Here is a 15,167-nt window from a genome sequence, read left to right as displayed (position 1 = left end):
TGTGTGTGTGTGTTTTGTTTTTTATGTTCTGTTTTGGTTTGGTTTTTTTTTGGTTTTTTGGTTTTTTGGGGGGTTTTTTTTGGACTTTTTGTTTCTTTTTGTCTTTGGTCTTTTGCTTGTTAATTTTGATTTTCATTTTATGGAGTATTGTTTGTTTTTGAAAGAACATAAATTTGGATGAGTGGAGAGGAATTGGAGAAAAAACATCAAAATATATTGTATGAAAACAATTTTTAATAAAAGATTTTGGAAGCATCATGTTGATGGGATATTAACACCATGAAAATTAGTGTTCTTATACATGTACATGTATACCAAGTGGTGGGCTGTCTGAGAAAAATGAAGTGCCTAAGAACCATCAGACTAAAAGGAGCTAGAACATTCTTACTGAACACATTAAAATAGGGGGCCTTGTGACACGGGTCATTGGTAGAATTCATGTGAATTAAAAGATTTTAAGAAGATTTAGGAGAGTTGATTGTTTTATGGAGGGATCATCATCCAGCTTGTGACAGGTTAGAAACACATTAAGGCTTCTTCATCTCTACTGTATAGAGGTCTGTTCGTTTCTGTTTTAAAATGGGAATTTGCTGCCGAATTTCAGCCAGCTTCTTCAGGTCTGTAAAACCAGGAACATATATGATTAATAATTTGCAACTACTTATCAAACAATGAAATTTCATCCCCAAACTGAAAACCACCAAAGTCTCAGAGAGTGACCCAGGAACATTTGCCTTGTCTGGATGCTGGTGACCTGGAGTTGGTCCTGGGTCAATTCAAACCAAACAACTGTGTGAGACAAAGCCCCAGAGCGCATCCTCCCAAACAGTATCAACAGGATAGACGCATAGGGCACAAAAGGAATCCTTCCAAGTGACCAGTCACAGAATGTGGCCTCAGAGCAGGGGACACCAGAAACCTGAACCACAGCAGGGCAAATCTTACCTATGTCTGAGTACAGGATTGTTTCCTCAGTGCCAGCTTTGGTTAGGACCTGCCCCCTGAAGGAAATCCAGAGAATGAATAGGAATTCACAGACATCTGGCCACATCAAGTTCTCTATATTTTCCTCCTTGTATAACAATCTAGAAGATTCTACAGTCTAAAACAAGGGAATAGTATAAATTCTGGTTCTGTTACTTAGGTTGAGAACTTTTGGCACATTGTGTGGAAATAAGAGCCCTATGAGGAATGTGTGGAATATGTCTAATAATAAACCATAGCTCGTCCATGATTATAAGTAACTAGGAACAGCGCTACCAATAGTCAACAGGAACTTTCAATACTACTTGGGAAAGCCCCTTCGGTACATGCCTTCCCAACTACAACTACACCTGAGGGTAGTGTGGCTGGGCCTGTACATGGCCCAGATCTACAGGAACCTCTACCTGTGTGGCTGAGATCCCTGCCTCCCTATGCTTTTGAGTTTCAGATTAGAAGAAAAGACTTCACCCAGAGTCTAAATATAAAGTGTTAAGAGTATGTAGACAAAAGCAACAGCCCGTCAAAGTCCAGGTGAAGGCAGTTCTGGAAAACTTTGCAGTACCCAGCTTTTTTTGGCTCATTGCAGAGCCAAAAAAATACATCTGGAGAAGTGATTAATTTCCAGATATGTCAAAACAAACCATCTGGTACAATAACGACTTATCAGATAGCCACAAGCTAAAGATGAGATACCAATACTATGCTTCATTTGACTGAATCCGCTTCTAATTCCCACCCATCCATCCTGCCAAATTCAAAATTATTTCTTTATATGTCACCCCCAACCACCCTAACGCCATAGGCTAGAAGTGAAAATGAAGAGCTCATAACACATGCAATTAGTCTGCGACAGCCAGCCACCCTGGGTAGCCAGAGCTGGCTGTGGAGCCTGTCACAGGGACATGACAAGCCGGTCTAACCCAGTTCTCCAATGCCTCCACTACTCTCTAGGATCCCTTAGGGATTATAAGATTGTGTTGGTTTACTGAGTGTTCTGTTAGCCTACAATCATGGGATGTACACACGGAGTGTAGCCTGGACCAAAGCCAACTTCTGAAGTCCAGAGTTCTAGTAAGAACACGTGTCTGAGATCCTAGGAATGTATGCTGTCAAATGTCACAGTTGCCAGCCATGTGGTTGTCCGAGGAGAAACATCTGTGATTGGACAGGCATTCTGTGTTCACTCAGTGGTAAAATGCTTTACATTTCACAGGGGGATTGGCAGTTCCTTCTAACCCAGTGGTTCTCAACTCTGCTAATGGTGTGACTCTCATGTTGTGGTGACCCCCTCCCCATCCCACCATAGAATTACAGTTGCTACCCCATAACTGTAAAATTTGTTATTATTGTGAATCATAGTGTAAATATGATATGCAGGGTATCTAGTATGTGCTGTATTGAGGGGTCGTGATGCACAGGTTGAGAACCACTGTTTTAACCCATTTCCCCCTCCTCTAATGTTACATGGGGAGTAACATTCTTCCTTTGCTTCTCATTTCTGCCCCTGAACCAGCCACTCAGCCTAAATTTTAGCCAAATGCAAACTAAGAATTCTGGGATCTCTTTTCCTTATACCAACTGCACGCCCATGCTGTTGTCTTGTTTATTTTGTATGACTTTCAAGATCACCTAGACAAACAAAGGCAACAAAAGCCAAATATGGCAAACAGGATGGCTTCCTTCTCATGTGGGTTGCAAGTAAAATCTTTCCCCATGCTTGTCAGGATATGTGGATAAAATGGCGTAGGAGTTGCAGGGAGATGATCCTGTATCATCTTTCAACTTCCAGCTGAGCTCAGCCTAAGACATACTCACCAAGGATCCACAACAGTGCTGTGTCCCCAGACCACATATGAGGCTTTGTCATCCCGAGCAGGAGAGGCAGTTGCCACATACAACTGATTATCAACAGCCCTGTAGTTGACAGAAAGCAAATACATTGTACATTATAGACCTGCAACATGTTTCTATCCAAGTGTATGCAGTTCTTTAAAAAAAAAAAAAAAAAACTATGAAAACACTAAGTAAACACAGGAAAGGGCTTCTTCTGTACATTGGAATGAGCAAGGTTTTGTGGGGATTAAGACCAAAAGAAACACAAAAAGCAGTGGCAGGGGGGCGGGGTGCTGAAGAGATGGTTCAACAGTTCAGAGCACTAACTTCTCTTCCAAAGGTCCAGAGTTCAGTTCCCAGCAACCACATGATGGCTCATAGCCATCTGTAATGGGATTGGATGCCCTCTTGATATATCTGAAGAGAGCAACAGTGTACTTACATAAAATAAATAAATCTTTTTTTAAGAAAAAATAAAAGAGGCACATGGGATTATAATCAAGCTGGGGCTTCTGTACAGCAAGTGAAGGTACCAAGAATGAATGAAAGAAAACCTTCAGAATGGCAGAAATATCTGCAGGTATGTAACTAATGATTATAAAATCTTAGCCTGGTTTAAAAATAGCAGTAAATTGAAGTCTGTCTAATCCCACCAACCAGGCGGCTGAAGCAAGGGGAATCAAAGTTCAAGGTTAGCCTTGGCTACTCAGTGAGACTCTATTGAGGAAGAGCAACAGAACTAAATAGACATTAAAAAGAAGCCAAGCAAACGGTACTTGGAGGCTGTTCCTCAGCCCACAGCACCACTAGGAGGGGAAGTTGCCCAACCTTTACAGGAAGTAAGGCAGAGGGAAGAAATTAGGCTGTTGGGGGTACCCTTGAAGAACCTGTGAACCCTGGCCCCTCCTCTTTTCTGCCTGGGGTGAAAAGACTGCAATAGACTCTCCAGCCAGGTGTGAAATGAAACCTGAAAGTACATCGAAAATAAAGTTTCCATCCTATGTTCTTTATCTAGGGCATTTGTCACAATGGTAGACAGCTGACAGAAACAACTGACCAAAATAATTATTTTTAGAAGGCCCAATAGCACTAATCAGGCAACTCAAAACCATGATGACCAACCACAAAGCTCTCACTGTAGTTCAAATGGCCTTTATCAAGAAGGTTATGTCCCTGTGACTGTACAGAAAACCCTGGTGCACTATTAGTGGGACTGTAAATCAGTATAGCCATTGTGGAAAGCAGTGGAGTTGCCTCTACTAAAAGGTACAGGTCCCAAAGAAATGAAACACATGAAAAGACATCTGAACCCAGCATTGCTGGACTATCACCGGAACCAAGAAACAAAAACATCTTGTGTGTCTGTCAACTGCTGAGTAGATAAAGACTGTACCTGTCTTAGTCAGGGTTTCTTTCCTGCACAAAACATCATGACCAAGAAGCAACTTGGGGAGGAAAGGGTTTATTCAGCTTACACTTCCATATTGCTGTTCATCACCAAAGGAAGTCAGGACTGGAACCCAAGCAGGTCAGGAAGCAGAAGGTGATGCAGAGGCCATGGAGGGATGTTACTTACTGGCTTGCTCAGCTTGCTTTCTTAAGAACTCAAGAATACCAGCCCAGAGATGGCACCACCCACAATGGGCTGGGCCCTCCCCACTTGATCACTAGTTGAGAAATGCCTTAGAACTGAATCTCATGGAGGCATTTCCTCAACTGAGGCTCCTTTCTCTGTGATAACTCCAGCTTCTGTCAAGTTGACACAAAACCAGACAGTACAGTCCCAAGTACAACAGAGTAGCATTAAGCCATTGCAGACTGGATAGGACTGGAAGTCACTGTTTGGTGAAATAGACCAAGCACAGAAGGGGGAAGGGAGGGAGGGAGAGGGGTGAAGAGATAAAGAGGTATATGCACAATTTAAAACACTGCTCTCTAAGGCAGGCAGCATGGTGATGGCAGCACGTCCTCTATCCCCAGCATCCCTGGAGGGAACTGCTATGGCACTGGAGCCAGTACCTAGCAGAGCTCTATGCAGTCATCCTTAAGTGCATCTGGGTGCTAGGGCAAGCCAGGACAGGGTAGGGGCAGGGTTCCATTTTAGGCTGATGGATCTATCAACCCTGAGCTGCTTGATTCCTTACCGGGCTCGCTGAAGCAGCTCCCAGTGGGCTGGTCCAGTGGTCAGATTGAAAGCTCCAGGATACACCAAGAGCTGGCAGCCTTCGGGGGAGAGACAAAGTGCAGTGGTGAGCATGCTGTTACTCCCTCTCTTTTCCTTATCCACACACATAAAGAGGTCAGCCTAATAAGACAGGCTCTGAATTTAAAATTTCTAGAGATACATGTATAAAACACAGCCACAAGAAAAGTGCAATGGGGGCTGAAGAGATGGCTCAGCGGTTAAGAGCACTGACTGCTCTTCCAGAGGTTCTGAGTTCAATTCCCAGCAACCACATGGAGGCTCACAACCATCTGGAATGGGATCTGATGCCCTCTTCTGGTGTGTCTGAAGACAGCAATGGTGAACTTATGAACATAAAATAAATCTTAAGAAAAAAAAAAAGTGCAGTGGTCAGCTGATGTCAGACTTGTGCCTGCACCTTTAAAAAGTAGAGCGCTGTAATCAGAGTGTTGATTGGCCTCAGATGCTCAGCATCACAGAGAGAAGAGATGTACGATGAGACTCCCAACCCATTTGGGGCAGTACAGTTTCAGACAAGCTTAAGCCCCGAATGCGTGCACCTCATCTTCTAGGCAGCTGCCAGTCACCCATACCACCTAGTTAGTGTCCGGGATTTCGGCGGCTTAGTGAGGATGCTGGTATTCTCGGAACGGCATCAGAAGTTTGTAAGTTCTCCCAATCTCTGTCATGCCAGTTGCCGAGGGAGCCACACCTCCTTAGAGAGGTAAGATGGTAGATGAGTGTACTGTGCTAGGGAGAAGAGTTGGAACCAGAGCGTGGGTCTGCTGACTGCAAGGTGCTGTGGAGGTAGTGGATGTGAAGCCATTAACAGTTTTGTACAAATATTTTTGTTTTGTTTTGTTGAGCAACGTTTTGTTAGGGGTTATCTTCATGCCATAGAAACTGCCTCAGAATCAAACCTCCAGGCAGCTTCAGGACCCATCTGTGGCCCTAACTCACCTCTTTGTGCATAGACTTGTGCAAGCTCTGCGAAGCGCATATCGTAGCAGATGCCCAGGCCCACTTTGCAGTAAGCTGTTTCCAAACAGAACAAGGGACAAACAAGTGACCCTCTGGCATAGAATAGGAGAGTAAAGCTTCTCTGATCATAACTCACTAGGAAGAATTAGCCCAGGACTCCCACAAAATTTATAAGTTCAATCCTATGGGAACATCATTCAAAGACAACATTCACAGCCCCAGGATAGCTTTGAGAAGTTCATTCTGAACAATGTGCATTAAGTACAGTGTGTCAGTGGTGACCCGCAGGAATGACCCAGATGCCATAGTCAGGAGGCTGTAACCCAATGGAAGAGCGATGTCAAAATCCTACGTTTCCATTCTCTCCAGACTTTCTAGATCTCTGACTGCTTACTCTCCTCAATTCTGAACTTTTAATACGGACGTGTGAAAAACTTAGACATAAAAGAGAAAAATACCTGCTCCCCTTTTCTGGGATTGCTGTAAGGGGCAAACTTATCTGGTACGTACGAGTATCAAATGTGGAGAAACTATCACCAGGACTCAGTGTTTTAGATTCTTGAAATGTAATTTTCCCAGGAACATCAATGTCAAACAGATGGATCTGCATCACAGATAATTGATTTGGTTACCTCTTTTCCCGCAGGCCTCATGACAGTAGTGACAGACTCAGACCATACTGCACCTACAACTGGCTGTCTCCAACTGCGTCTCTTACTGCTCTGTGCAGGATTTCAGGCACAGTCTTAAGTAATAGGTGTCTTTATCTTGTTTTCAGTCTCTGAAGAAACAGGTTAACAATTTTACCTATCCTTTCTACTACAGGAAAATAGGGAATGAGTGGGTTTTATAACCCCTGTTGTCTCCAGATGTGAAAAATATTCAGGCTCATCATGGACGTAGCATGTTGCCTTTACTCACTCTAAATGCTAAGGAAGATTTATCAGAATCGGAGTCAAACTGACAAAATTGGCAAAAGAAGAAAAAGCCTTTGGGAAGCAGAGACAGGCATACCTCTGTGAGTCTGAGGTCAGACTGGTCTACAAGGATAGCCAGGGCTACAGAGACCCCCATAACAAAACTTTTAAAATGTAAAAACACCACCAATAAAGAAAGCAAAAAGAATGTGCGGCATTTGAAAACAAGTAAGTTGGCATGGCATCACATGCCTGGAATTCTAGCGCTAAGGGTACTCTCAAAGGATTGCTACAGGTTCCAGGCCAGCCTGGACTACTGGAGCTCATAGCCTAGGCCACACAGAAAGACTCTATCTCAAGACAAACACAAAATCCAGGTAAATTTTTGCAAAACAATTCCAAATGAGATTATTTATTTACTTCCTTCTTTCCTTTTCCTTTTTCAAGACAGGGTATCTCTCTGTAGTCTTGACTCTCCTGGAAACTATTCAGTAGAGCAGGCTGGTCCCCAGCTCAGAGATCTACCTGCCTCTGCCTCCCAATTGTTGGGATTAAAGGCATCATGCACCACCAAATGCCTAGCTAAAGTAAGATTTTTGTTTTAAGCACAACAAATGTGGCTTGATATCAGAAGACTAACCAATGTAATTTATAACATCATTAGTAAAGGAAAAAGTCATAGCATCTCAAGGACATATACTGAGCAACAGTAATGGATGCTGTGGGGGGAGGTTGGCAGTGACAGTGACTAAACCCAGGCTGCCTATGCTTATGAAAGTACTCGACCACTGAGCATTATCTCCAGCCTGTACCTGGTAAACTTCTACAAACAACCATGGATTTGAAACCAAAACAGAAGCACTTTTTTTACTGAGAAATTCTAAAACGAACATCACATTTAGGAGTAAAATGGTAACTGTGTCCCTTTTGAGACTGGAAATGAGACAAGGACACTTTCTTCTTTTTGAATTTTTTTTTTTTTTTTTTTTTTTTTTTTTTGAGATAGGGTTTTTCTCTGTAGCCCTGGCTGGAACTCACTCTGTAGACCAGGGTAGCCTCAAGGTCAGAAATCCATCCACCTCTGTGTCCAGAGTGCTGGGATTAATGGCATGAGGCAGGCAGAGCTCTGAATTCGAGGCCAGCCTGGTCTACAGAGCAAATTCCAGGACAGCCAAGGCTAGACAGAGAAGCTCTGTCTGGAGAAAACCAAACCAACCAACCAACCAACCAACCAACATGGGGTATGTGCTACCATCGCCTACCTAAGAGCACCTAGTATTTAATGGTATGTCTGAGATCCTACACAGAGCAACAAGTTCAACAAGATTGAACCATACAAAACCAATGGCTTAGAGATTAATTACATCTATATCCTTGCAAGAAACAGAAAGTGGAAGACAATGAGGATTGCACTACTCACCTTTCTGTGCTTTACCAGTAAATTTCCATCAGGCCCAAACACAGCACAGGTATTATACAGTTTCCCAGCATCCTCTTCGGGGATGGAGCCTTCCATAGAGAGAAATATAGTCACACAACACAGTAACAAAAAACAATGGCCCAACTTTGTGAGAGTAGGTAAAGGCTTGGTAAATAGTCATTTGGGCCCATTAATAAGGTTTATTCTAAGCATTCTTTTTCCCCTTAACCTCCAACTTATTGGTGAAATATGCCTAGTCCAGATGTCAGAGAAAGGTTTAAAAAACAACCAAAGTGCCCCTGAGATTCGGTCATGACGTTGAGCAACAGTTAATATGTAACATCGGAGCAAACTCAGGAATTCCTCAATGCCTGAATCCATCAAGTCTTAATCCCACAGGCCCTGGGATGAGAATGTTAAGACACAAGCCTTTCTTCATCACGGAACCATCCAGTACATGCTCCGTGCACTGTTGGCACCTAATTCCTGTCATGATCATGACCCAAGAGATTCTTGTTCATCATGTTTATTGAACCTCTGGAAGTTTAGTGGGCTTTTTGTTTGAAATCCGGACATAGAACACAGGTCAAATGTCTCTTGCCACATTCTATCTAGCTTTTAAACCAGGCCTTTTATGGGGAATGTCATCAGTATCAGGTTGGTGTATTTCTGTGGGTATTTACTAGGTCTTTATGTGAAAGCATACAATCATCTCTTCAGGGAGGACTAATCTAAATTCTTTCTGTTCATCATCAAGCTGAACTTGCACTGTTTATACTTAGTAGATCTTGAAGTGTATCCCAAATTGACCTTGAATTTACGATCCTCCTGCCCCAGCTTTCTAAATGCTGGGATTATGGGTGTATGCCACCACCCCTGGCAACCTCATTGTTTTCAAGGGCTAACATGTTTAAATAATTAGTTCAAATGTAACAGAAGGCATGCTAGCATTTCTAATGTTTAGCTGCTACATGGCATGGGAGAAATTACCACCAATCAGGTATACGCTGCTCTCCTTTGCTACTTCAGAAAGCTTCTTTGTGGACTCTCCAGGGATCTTCTCTGCATATTCAGGAAAGTAGTTTGTTCCATATGGAGAATTGAAGCACTCCTAGAGTCAAGTTAGAGAAGAAAAGGGGGGAGAAACCGTCTAAAGTTCTGCAGAAAGTAGAAACACGCACTTCCAGTTCTGCTTGGAGCGAATAAAACACCAGCAGGAAAAGGCCTAGCTAGAGCTAAAAAACAAAAATGTGCAATCGAAGGCAGGAGGCCCTGGTGAGGACACTAATCCTGGTGACCTGGCAGAAGGCTAGACCTGAAGCCTGTGTAATTACCAGTTCTTGGACATCCAGGCCCATCACACATCATGCTTACTCTGTGATTTTAGAGCCTGAGGTGAATTCTGGAGCTCAAAATTATGTAAAGCAATAAACGTTATGCATTAAAAGTCCCGAAAGCCACAGAAGTCAAGCTGTTTTATTAACTGTAAATAAGCTGTTTCCTACTCTATTCTGACATCTTTATGATCCTATAATGTTTCTCGTGGATAGGAAAAGTGGGTGAGGACGAAACAAAGATAGGGAAGGGACACAGACACCAAAAATGACAATGACACTAACATACATCTGCCTTCAGCGATCCTCTGACATGTCAAAAAACAATAGGTAAATATTTACTGGATTTCAATTCAAATTCACTCATTTTGTGTTTAACGAGTGTCTACGAACCAGGTATAATGCTAAAAATGACCAGCATGCTGAGAGTCATGGAGCTAAGTAAGCAGGCACATAACTCAAGCACTTTCCTTCCTAGATTTTTACCTCATCTCAGCAACATAAGCTAACAGACCAAGGTTAGGTACCAGGTACAGATGAGTCCTGTAGGATGCACAGAGAACACCAGGTTTGTTTATAGAGTAAGTTCCAGGCCCCCATGGCTACACAGTGATCCAAAAAAGGAAGGCTGGCTTGTGCTGGGGCGATGTCTCAACCAGTAAAGTGCTTGCCACAAAAGCAAGAGGACATGAGTGTGGTCCCCAGCACACAGGAAAAAAGCCAGGGATGAGGAGATGCACTGGGGGAAGAGAGGATCCCCGAGGCTTGATGGCTAGACAGTCCCAAGTCCCAGTGAGTGGTTAGCCAGTGGTAACACATGACTTCAGTCCGAGCACTCAGCAGCAGAAGCAGGCGGATCTCTGAGCTCCAGTTCATCCTGGTCTACAGAGCACAGCCTGGGCTACACAGAGAAACCCTGCCTCAAAACAACAACAAAGTAAACTGCTCTTGAGGAACTGACCTCTGGCCCTTCAGGGTGTGTACATACACACACACAACAACAACAACAACAACAATAAGAATCCCTTTGTTACTGACCCCTGCACATCTAGGAACTCTAAGTCTGTACTTACCACCCAGTACAATAAACTAAAACCCCAAGACACCTTTTCGAGAGCTGTCGAAAGTACCATAGTCTGACCTAAAACATGACAACGATAAAATGCCTCAACTGTGTCAGGAACCAAGCAACCGTACAGGCCCTGAGTGTGTTATCTTTAAGGAAGTCCCCCAGCGGGTTTCTTACTCCTCGTCTGAACAGGGTAGATGTTCTTGTTCAAGTCTTGTAACCATGGTCGACATCTTATGACAAAGTTCGCTGCTAGTCTTTGAGAAAGATGGGACAAGTACGAAACAATATTAGAATTCCAAAAGATGTTGCCGGAGGTGGGGCACAAGAGGGCCGCTGCCAGCAAGCAGTACTGCCGTGGGTCCACGGCTCCTAGAAAGGGCAGGCTGCCCCGATACTTACCGGCAGAGAAACTATGTGGGCACCTTGCTTGGCTGCCTCCCGGACTAGGCTACAAGCCCGGGTAATGTTATCTGATTTAATGGAAGAAACGTGAAGCTGGATGAGGGCCAGGCGGAAAGCTGAGGACAAAGAAACAAAAGGTCGTCAGCTCTGTCCACTAAGTTCACCCAGAACCAGGAATCTCAAACGGACTATTGGGCAGCGTTTGAACATGGTTTTATCCCAACTACAGGCAGTCTAAAGGGGTATATATCGCCAACAGTGACAAAACCTGGCAGTCCTTGAGCTTTCAACAGAGTTAGACTATCTCTGTTCCTGAGGCAAGGGAAGATCAAACTATGATTTTGCTTCTAGCTTCTACTCTTCCAAGAGCTACCCAATAGGGTCCTGACCCAGGATTGGGGCTGGTGCAATGCGCCCTCTGCAGGCTGATGCAGGGAAACCCTCCACTGGGGTCTTCGGTGTGCAAGACTTGGTGCTTCACCGTCTCAGGAAAGCTATTACTGACTTTGAAGATGAACAAGTGGGGACGGAGGGCACGGAAACACCGCGAGTGAAGGGCCCATGAGTTTGACACCACCACCCAACCCGTAAGCGGACCAGCTCCCACAGCGCAGGGCCCTGCGCGGAGGCCTACGCTCGCACGGCCCGCCGCCCCTGGGCTTCCTCAAGACACGGACACCGGCGACAAGAGCCACCGGCGTGGCTGACCAGCGAACGCAGGGACCAAGTCGGCTCATCTGCACCGCCGTACCGAGGACTCCGCTCCCGCTGGGAGTTGGACAGCCAGACCAAGAGCCACTTACTAGACATGGCTCTTCCTCGGAGCACCAGACGCCACAAGGACTCCTGCCAGTCAATCTCCGCCGAGCGCGGAAGGCGGGGCCGAGCCGCGCACGCGCAGGGGGCGTGGCCAATGGCTGGGTTGAGAGGCGGAGCCTCCACGAGCTTTGAAGATTGTTTTGTTTTCTGCTGTGTTGATTGGTAAGCCTCCGACTTTGTGCACATTAGGTACCAGTCTACCACTGAGCTACATTTTTCCCTGGGCACCGTACTAAAAATTGCTCACCCTTTGCGGTTGTATACACCAAGAAGCGGTAATTACAAATTCTTTACATAGGGCCTTCAAAAACAAGGTCAAAAAAGAGCAGCCTATGTTATGGTGGTGTGCCATAAATGGTTAAGGAACGGGATGTTTGGGGTAGAAAGGCTCTACTTGTGGCACCCAGAACTTAATTTTCGGTTGGATCACAGTAGCGGCCAGGGTAATGAATGCTCCATGCTGACTGGCTTGAGGGAGTTCACCTGGTTGTTTTAGGCTAACTGAACTGGGGGAAGGGATGGAGTTAGTGCTATGCAGTATTCTAAGATTTGACCTTTATATTTATTATTATCATTTATTTACGTAAACATTTATTCTTTCATTGTTTTGTTTTGTGCTTTTCTGGTTTTCAGACAGGGTGTCCGGTAGCCCAGGCTGCACTTTAACTTACTGTGTAGCTAAGCCCTCCTTGACTCTTACTCCTGCTCCTGACTGCAGGGACTGAGTCCTGTACACAGCTCTCTCACCTTTGCAGTGATTGCAAGTCAAAGTCTGTGCCTTGTCCCATTTGCAGAGCATGCAAACAAGGGGCTTCCAGAGCTGGGCTGAGGAAACAAAGCCTGCAAATCAGAGCCCCAAAAGAAAATTTAGCCAAAGTTTTCTTTAGTGGGGGTTGGGCTCTTTACAAACTTTGGGTGTGGCATCTTAAAGAAAAAAAGAGCCACAAAGAGCATTTTAAAGAGAGCAAAGCAGGGGCTGGAGAGTTGCTCGTTGTTGAGAGCACTTACCGCTCTTGATGAGGAGCTGGGCTTGGTTCCGAGCACCCATGATATATTTCTTCCGAGAACCTGGGGACGCAGGCACGCTGGAGGGAGGTGTGAGGATGGGTTGTAGTGTGGCCTTCGGTCTCCCAGGTAGAAGGCATTTACCCTACCTCCGTCTTGCACTGGAAACTACATTGGCCTGGCAACTACTGAAGAAAAAGCCAGGTGTACGGTGACAGATCTATTGACCCACTATAGTAAAAAAAAAGGGGGGGGGAGCCTCACTTCCTGAGCTCATGAGATTGCCCCGCCTCAGCCTCCTTCAATAGCTGGGACAATGAGCACCCCAGCACCCAACTAGTGTCATTAGTTTTAGCCTACCTAAGGTACATATATAAGACAAATATTTAATCTGCAGATAAAATACAGATAAAAGAGAACAAACAAAACAGCCAGCAAACTTGTATCCGTTTATTTACAATTGTAATTTATAAACAGTAACACAAACATCTTTACATTAATATTATGAAAAAGTCCCAGAGCTGAGATGGTTGAAAAATGAGACTTCAGGACATTTCAAAGAGGGTGTCAAGAAAATGGAAGAAATGAAATACAACAGTTTAGGGGAAGAGTTATAAATATCAAGTGCCGAACAAGGTGCAATTTCATGCAAATGTCTTCAACCACTCAAATACATTGTTTTTATTTAGATATCAGAATAGAATTCTTTTAATTATGTTATCTTTTATTCACTTGATTTCCATTAAGCAAATTAAACACTGGCTACTAGTGGGGTCCATCTAGATATTTCTATCAACCAACCCCTTAGATAAAATTTCGTGGCAGGTTATATTTACTATTTTTCAAACAGATTTTATAAAAATCATCCCATGGTCCAAAGATGTTCTGGATCTGTCAGCACAGCGGCTAATATGAGCCACAGATATTAATCTGAGCAAACTGCAAAACAAAGCAGGCCACTTCCTTGTTTTCAGAGTACGAGAATGAAAAAAGTTTCAACTACTGAGATTTTACTGAGAAGACAAAACCAAAAAAAAAAAAAAAAGTTTTTAGAATGTGATAGAAAAACAATGAAATTTCTATGGCTCTGATTATCTTTTTAAACTGGATATTAGTGTGGTCACAGGTGATCATTTCAAGGAGGATAATCAGGGTGTTGAAAACATTCTGAAACAGCTGAGACCAAATGACCCATTCATAATAAAGACCAATGACATTTTACAGATACAGTTCTGTCCCCAAGTACTAATTTTAACCTTAACATGCCTACTTACTTCTAATGCTGTTAACTGTTCCTTAGCAACCCTGGGATGAGGATTACTATCTCTGAGGCAATTAGTCTCTGAATAATTACCTCTGGAGCAAAGATGGGGAAAGCTGATGCTTCAGTGTCTCACTATGGGCTGTATTCTGAGTTGCTATGATCTCCATCCATTCCATCAAACAGATTTCAATCTTTTTAAGAACAGAAACAGTGAGCTAATTATTAATCTAACTGTATATTTTCCAATAATGCTCATTGTAGTAAAACTCAATGTAGCAATTAAATCTCTTCAACTAATTCTATCCCTAAATTTCAGTGAAGACATTGCAGATATGTATATGCACAGTTGTTTTAAAACCTGAAAATGATGCATGTCCTTTAAAACAGCTCTTCAAAACAGAACTGCATTCTGTGCCCTTGATCCATAGGGCACAAGGCCAGTTACTTCAAAGTCATTTAATAACTGACCTTTATAATAAATCATTATATAAAACCAAAGATGCAAAAGAAATGTTTAAAAAAGTGTACCCATCCCAAGATTGATTACAATAATTTGCATTTAGACCCTCTACTCAGGCACCCCATGAGCAAACCAAAGGTCTCTGGTTAGTATTGAGTCAGGAAATATATTTTCACGTTTCTCTTTGTTGCCTTAATTTCACTTAAATAACTTTCTTTCATTAACTTTCCAAAGCATCCAACACTTTCATGATCTGCTGTTTTATGGCTCTGGTAGCATCTCCTGCATTTGGAATCAAATACCTATGGGGGAAAAACACATATTAATAGAGTACTTTCCCTTCAGAACTCTGTTGAGATGTCACATAAAGCTAGCAAAGATACCTGCTATGTGCTCCCTAAACTTACCTCAGCAGATGATCAAAATGTTACTTGAAAATCCAAAAGTCAAAGCCATGAGACTTTTCCTTTATCGACAGCTAAGATTCTCTG

The 15,167-nt window shown here is 43.4% G+C and overlaps 2 protein-coding genes across 4 annotated transcripts in view; both read right to left on the bottom strand.

Moving 5' to 3' along the window:
- Nucleotides 1–214: 214 nt before the first annotated feature.
- Nucleotides 215–11,995, bottom strand: NIT2 (nitrilase family member 2). Its single transcript, XM_080919038.1, has 10 exons — nucleotides 11,932–11,995; nucleotides 11,126–11,244; nucleotides 9,311–9,431; nucleotides 8,321–8,409; nucleotides 6,494–6,587; nucleotides 5,963–6,037; nucleotides 4,962–5,040; nucleotides 2,800–2,898; nucleotides 946–1,001; nucleotides 215–619 (listed from the first exon to the last, which is right to left on the bottom strand). The coding sequence occupies exons 1-10, from the start codon at nucleotides 11,936–11,938 to the stop codon at nucleotides 528–530; spliced, it is 831 nt and encodes a 276-aa protein (XP_080775164.1). The 5' UTR covers nucleotides 11,939–11,995; the 3' UTR covers nucleotides 215–527.
- A 1,452-nt stretch (nucleotides 11,996–13,447) lies between these two features.
- The window catches only part of TBC1D23 (TBC1 domain family member 23), a 51,095-nt gene continuing 49,375 nt past the window's right edge, over nucleotides 13,448–15,167 (bottom strand). For all 3 annotated transcript variants that reach the window (XM_080919463.1, XM_080919462.1, XM_080919464.1), the window contains one exon: nucleotides 13,448–14,978. In XM_080919463.1, the coding sequence (XP_080775589.1) occupies nucleotides 14,897–14,978 (82 nt within the window). In that variant the 3' untranslated portion in view covers nucleotides 13,448–14,896. The remainder of the gene's footprint in view (nucleotides 14,979–15,167) is intronic.

This window comes from Micromys minutus, assembly GCF_963924665.1.
Source record: "Micromys minutus genome assembly, chromosome: 7".
Classification (NCBI taxonomy): Eukaryota; Metazoa; Chordata; class Mammalia; order Rodentia; family Muridae; genus Micromys; species Micromys minutus.
This window is presented reverse-complemented; position numbering and strand designations above follow the sequence as displayed.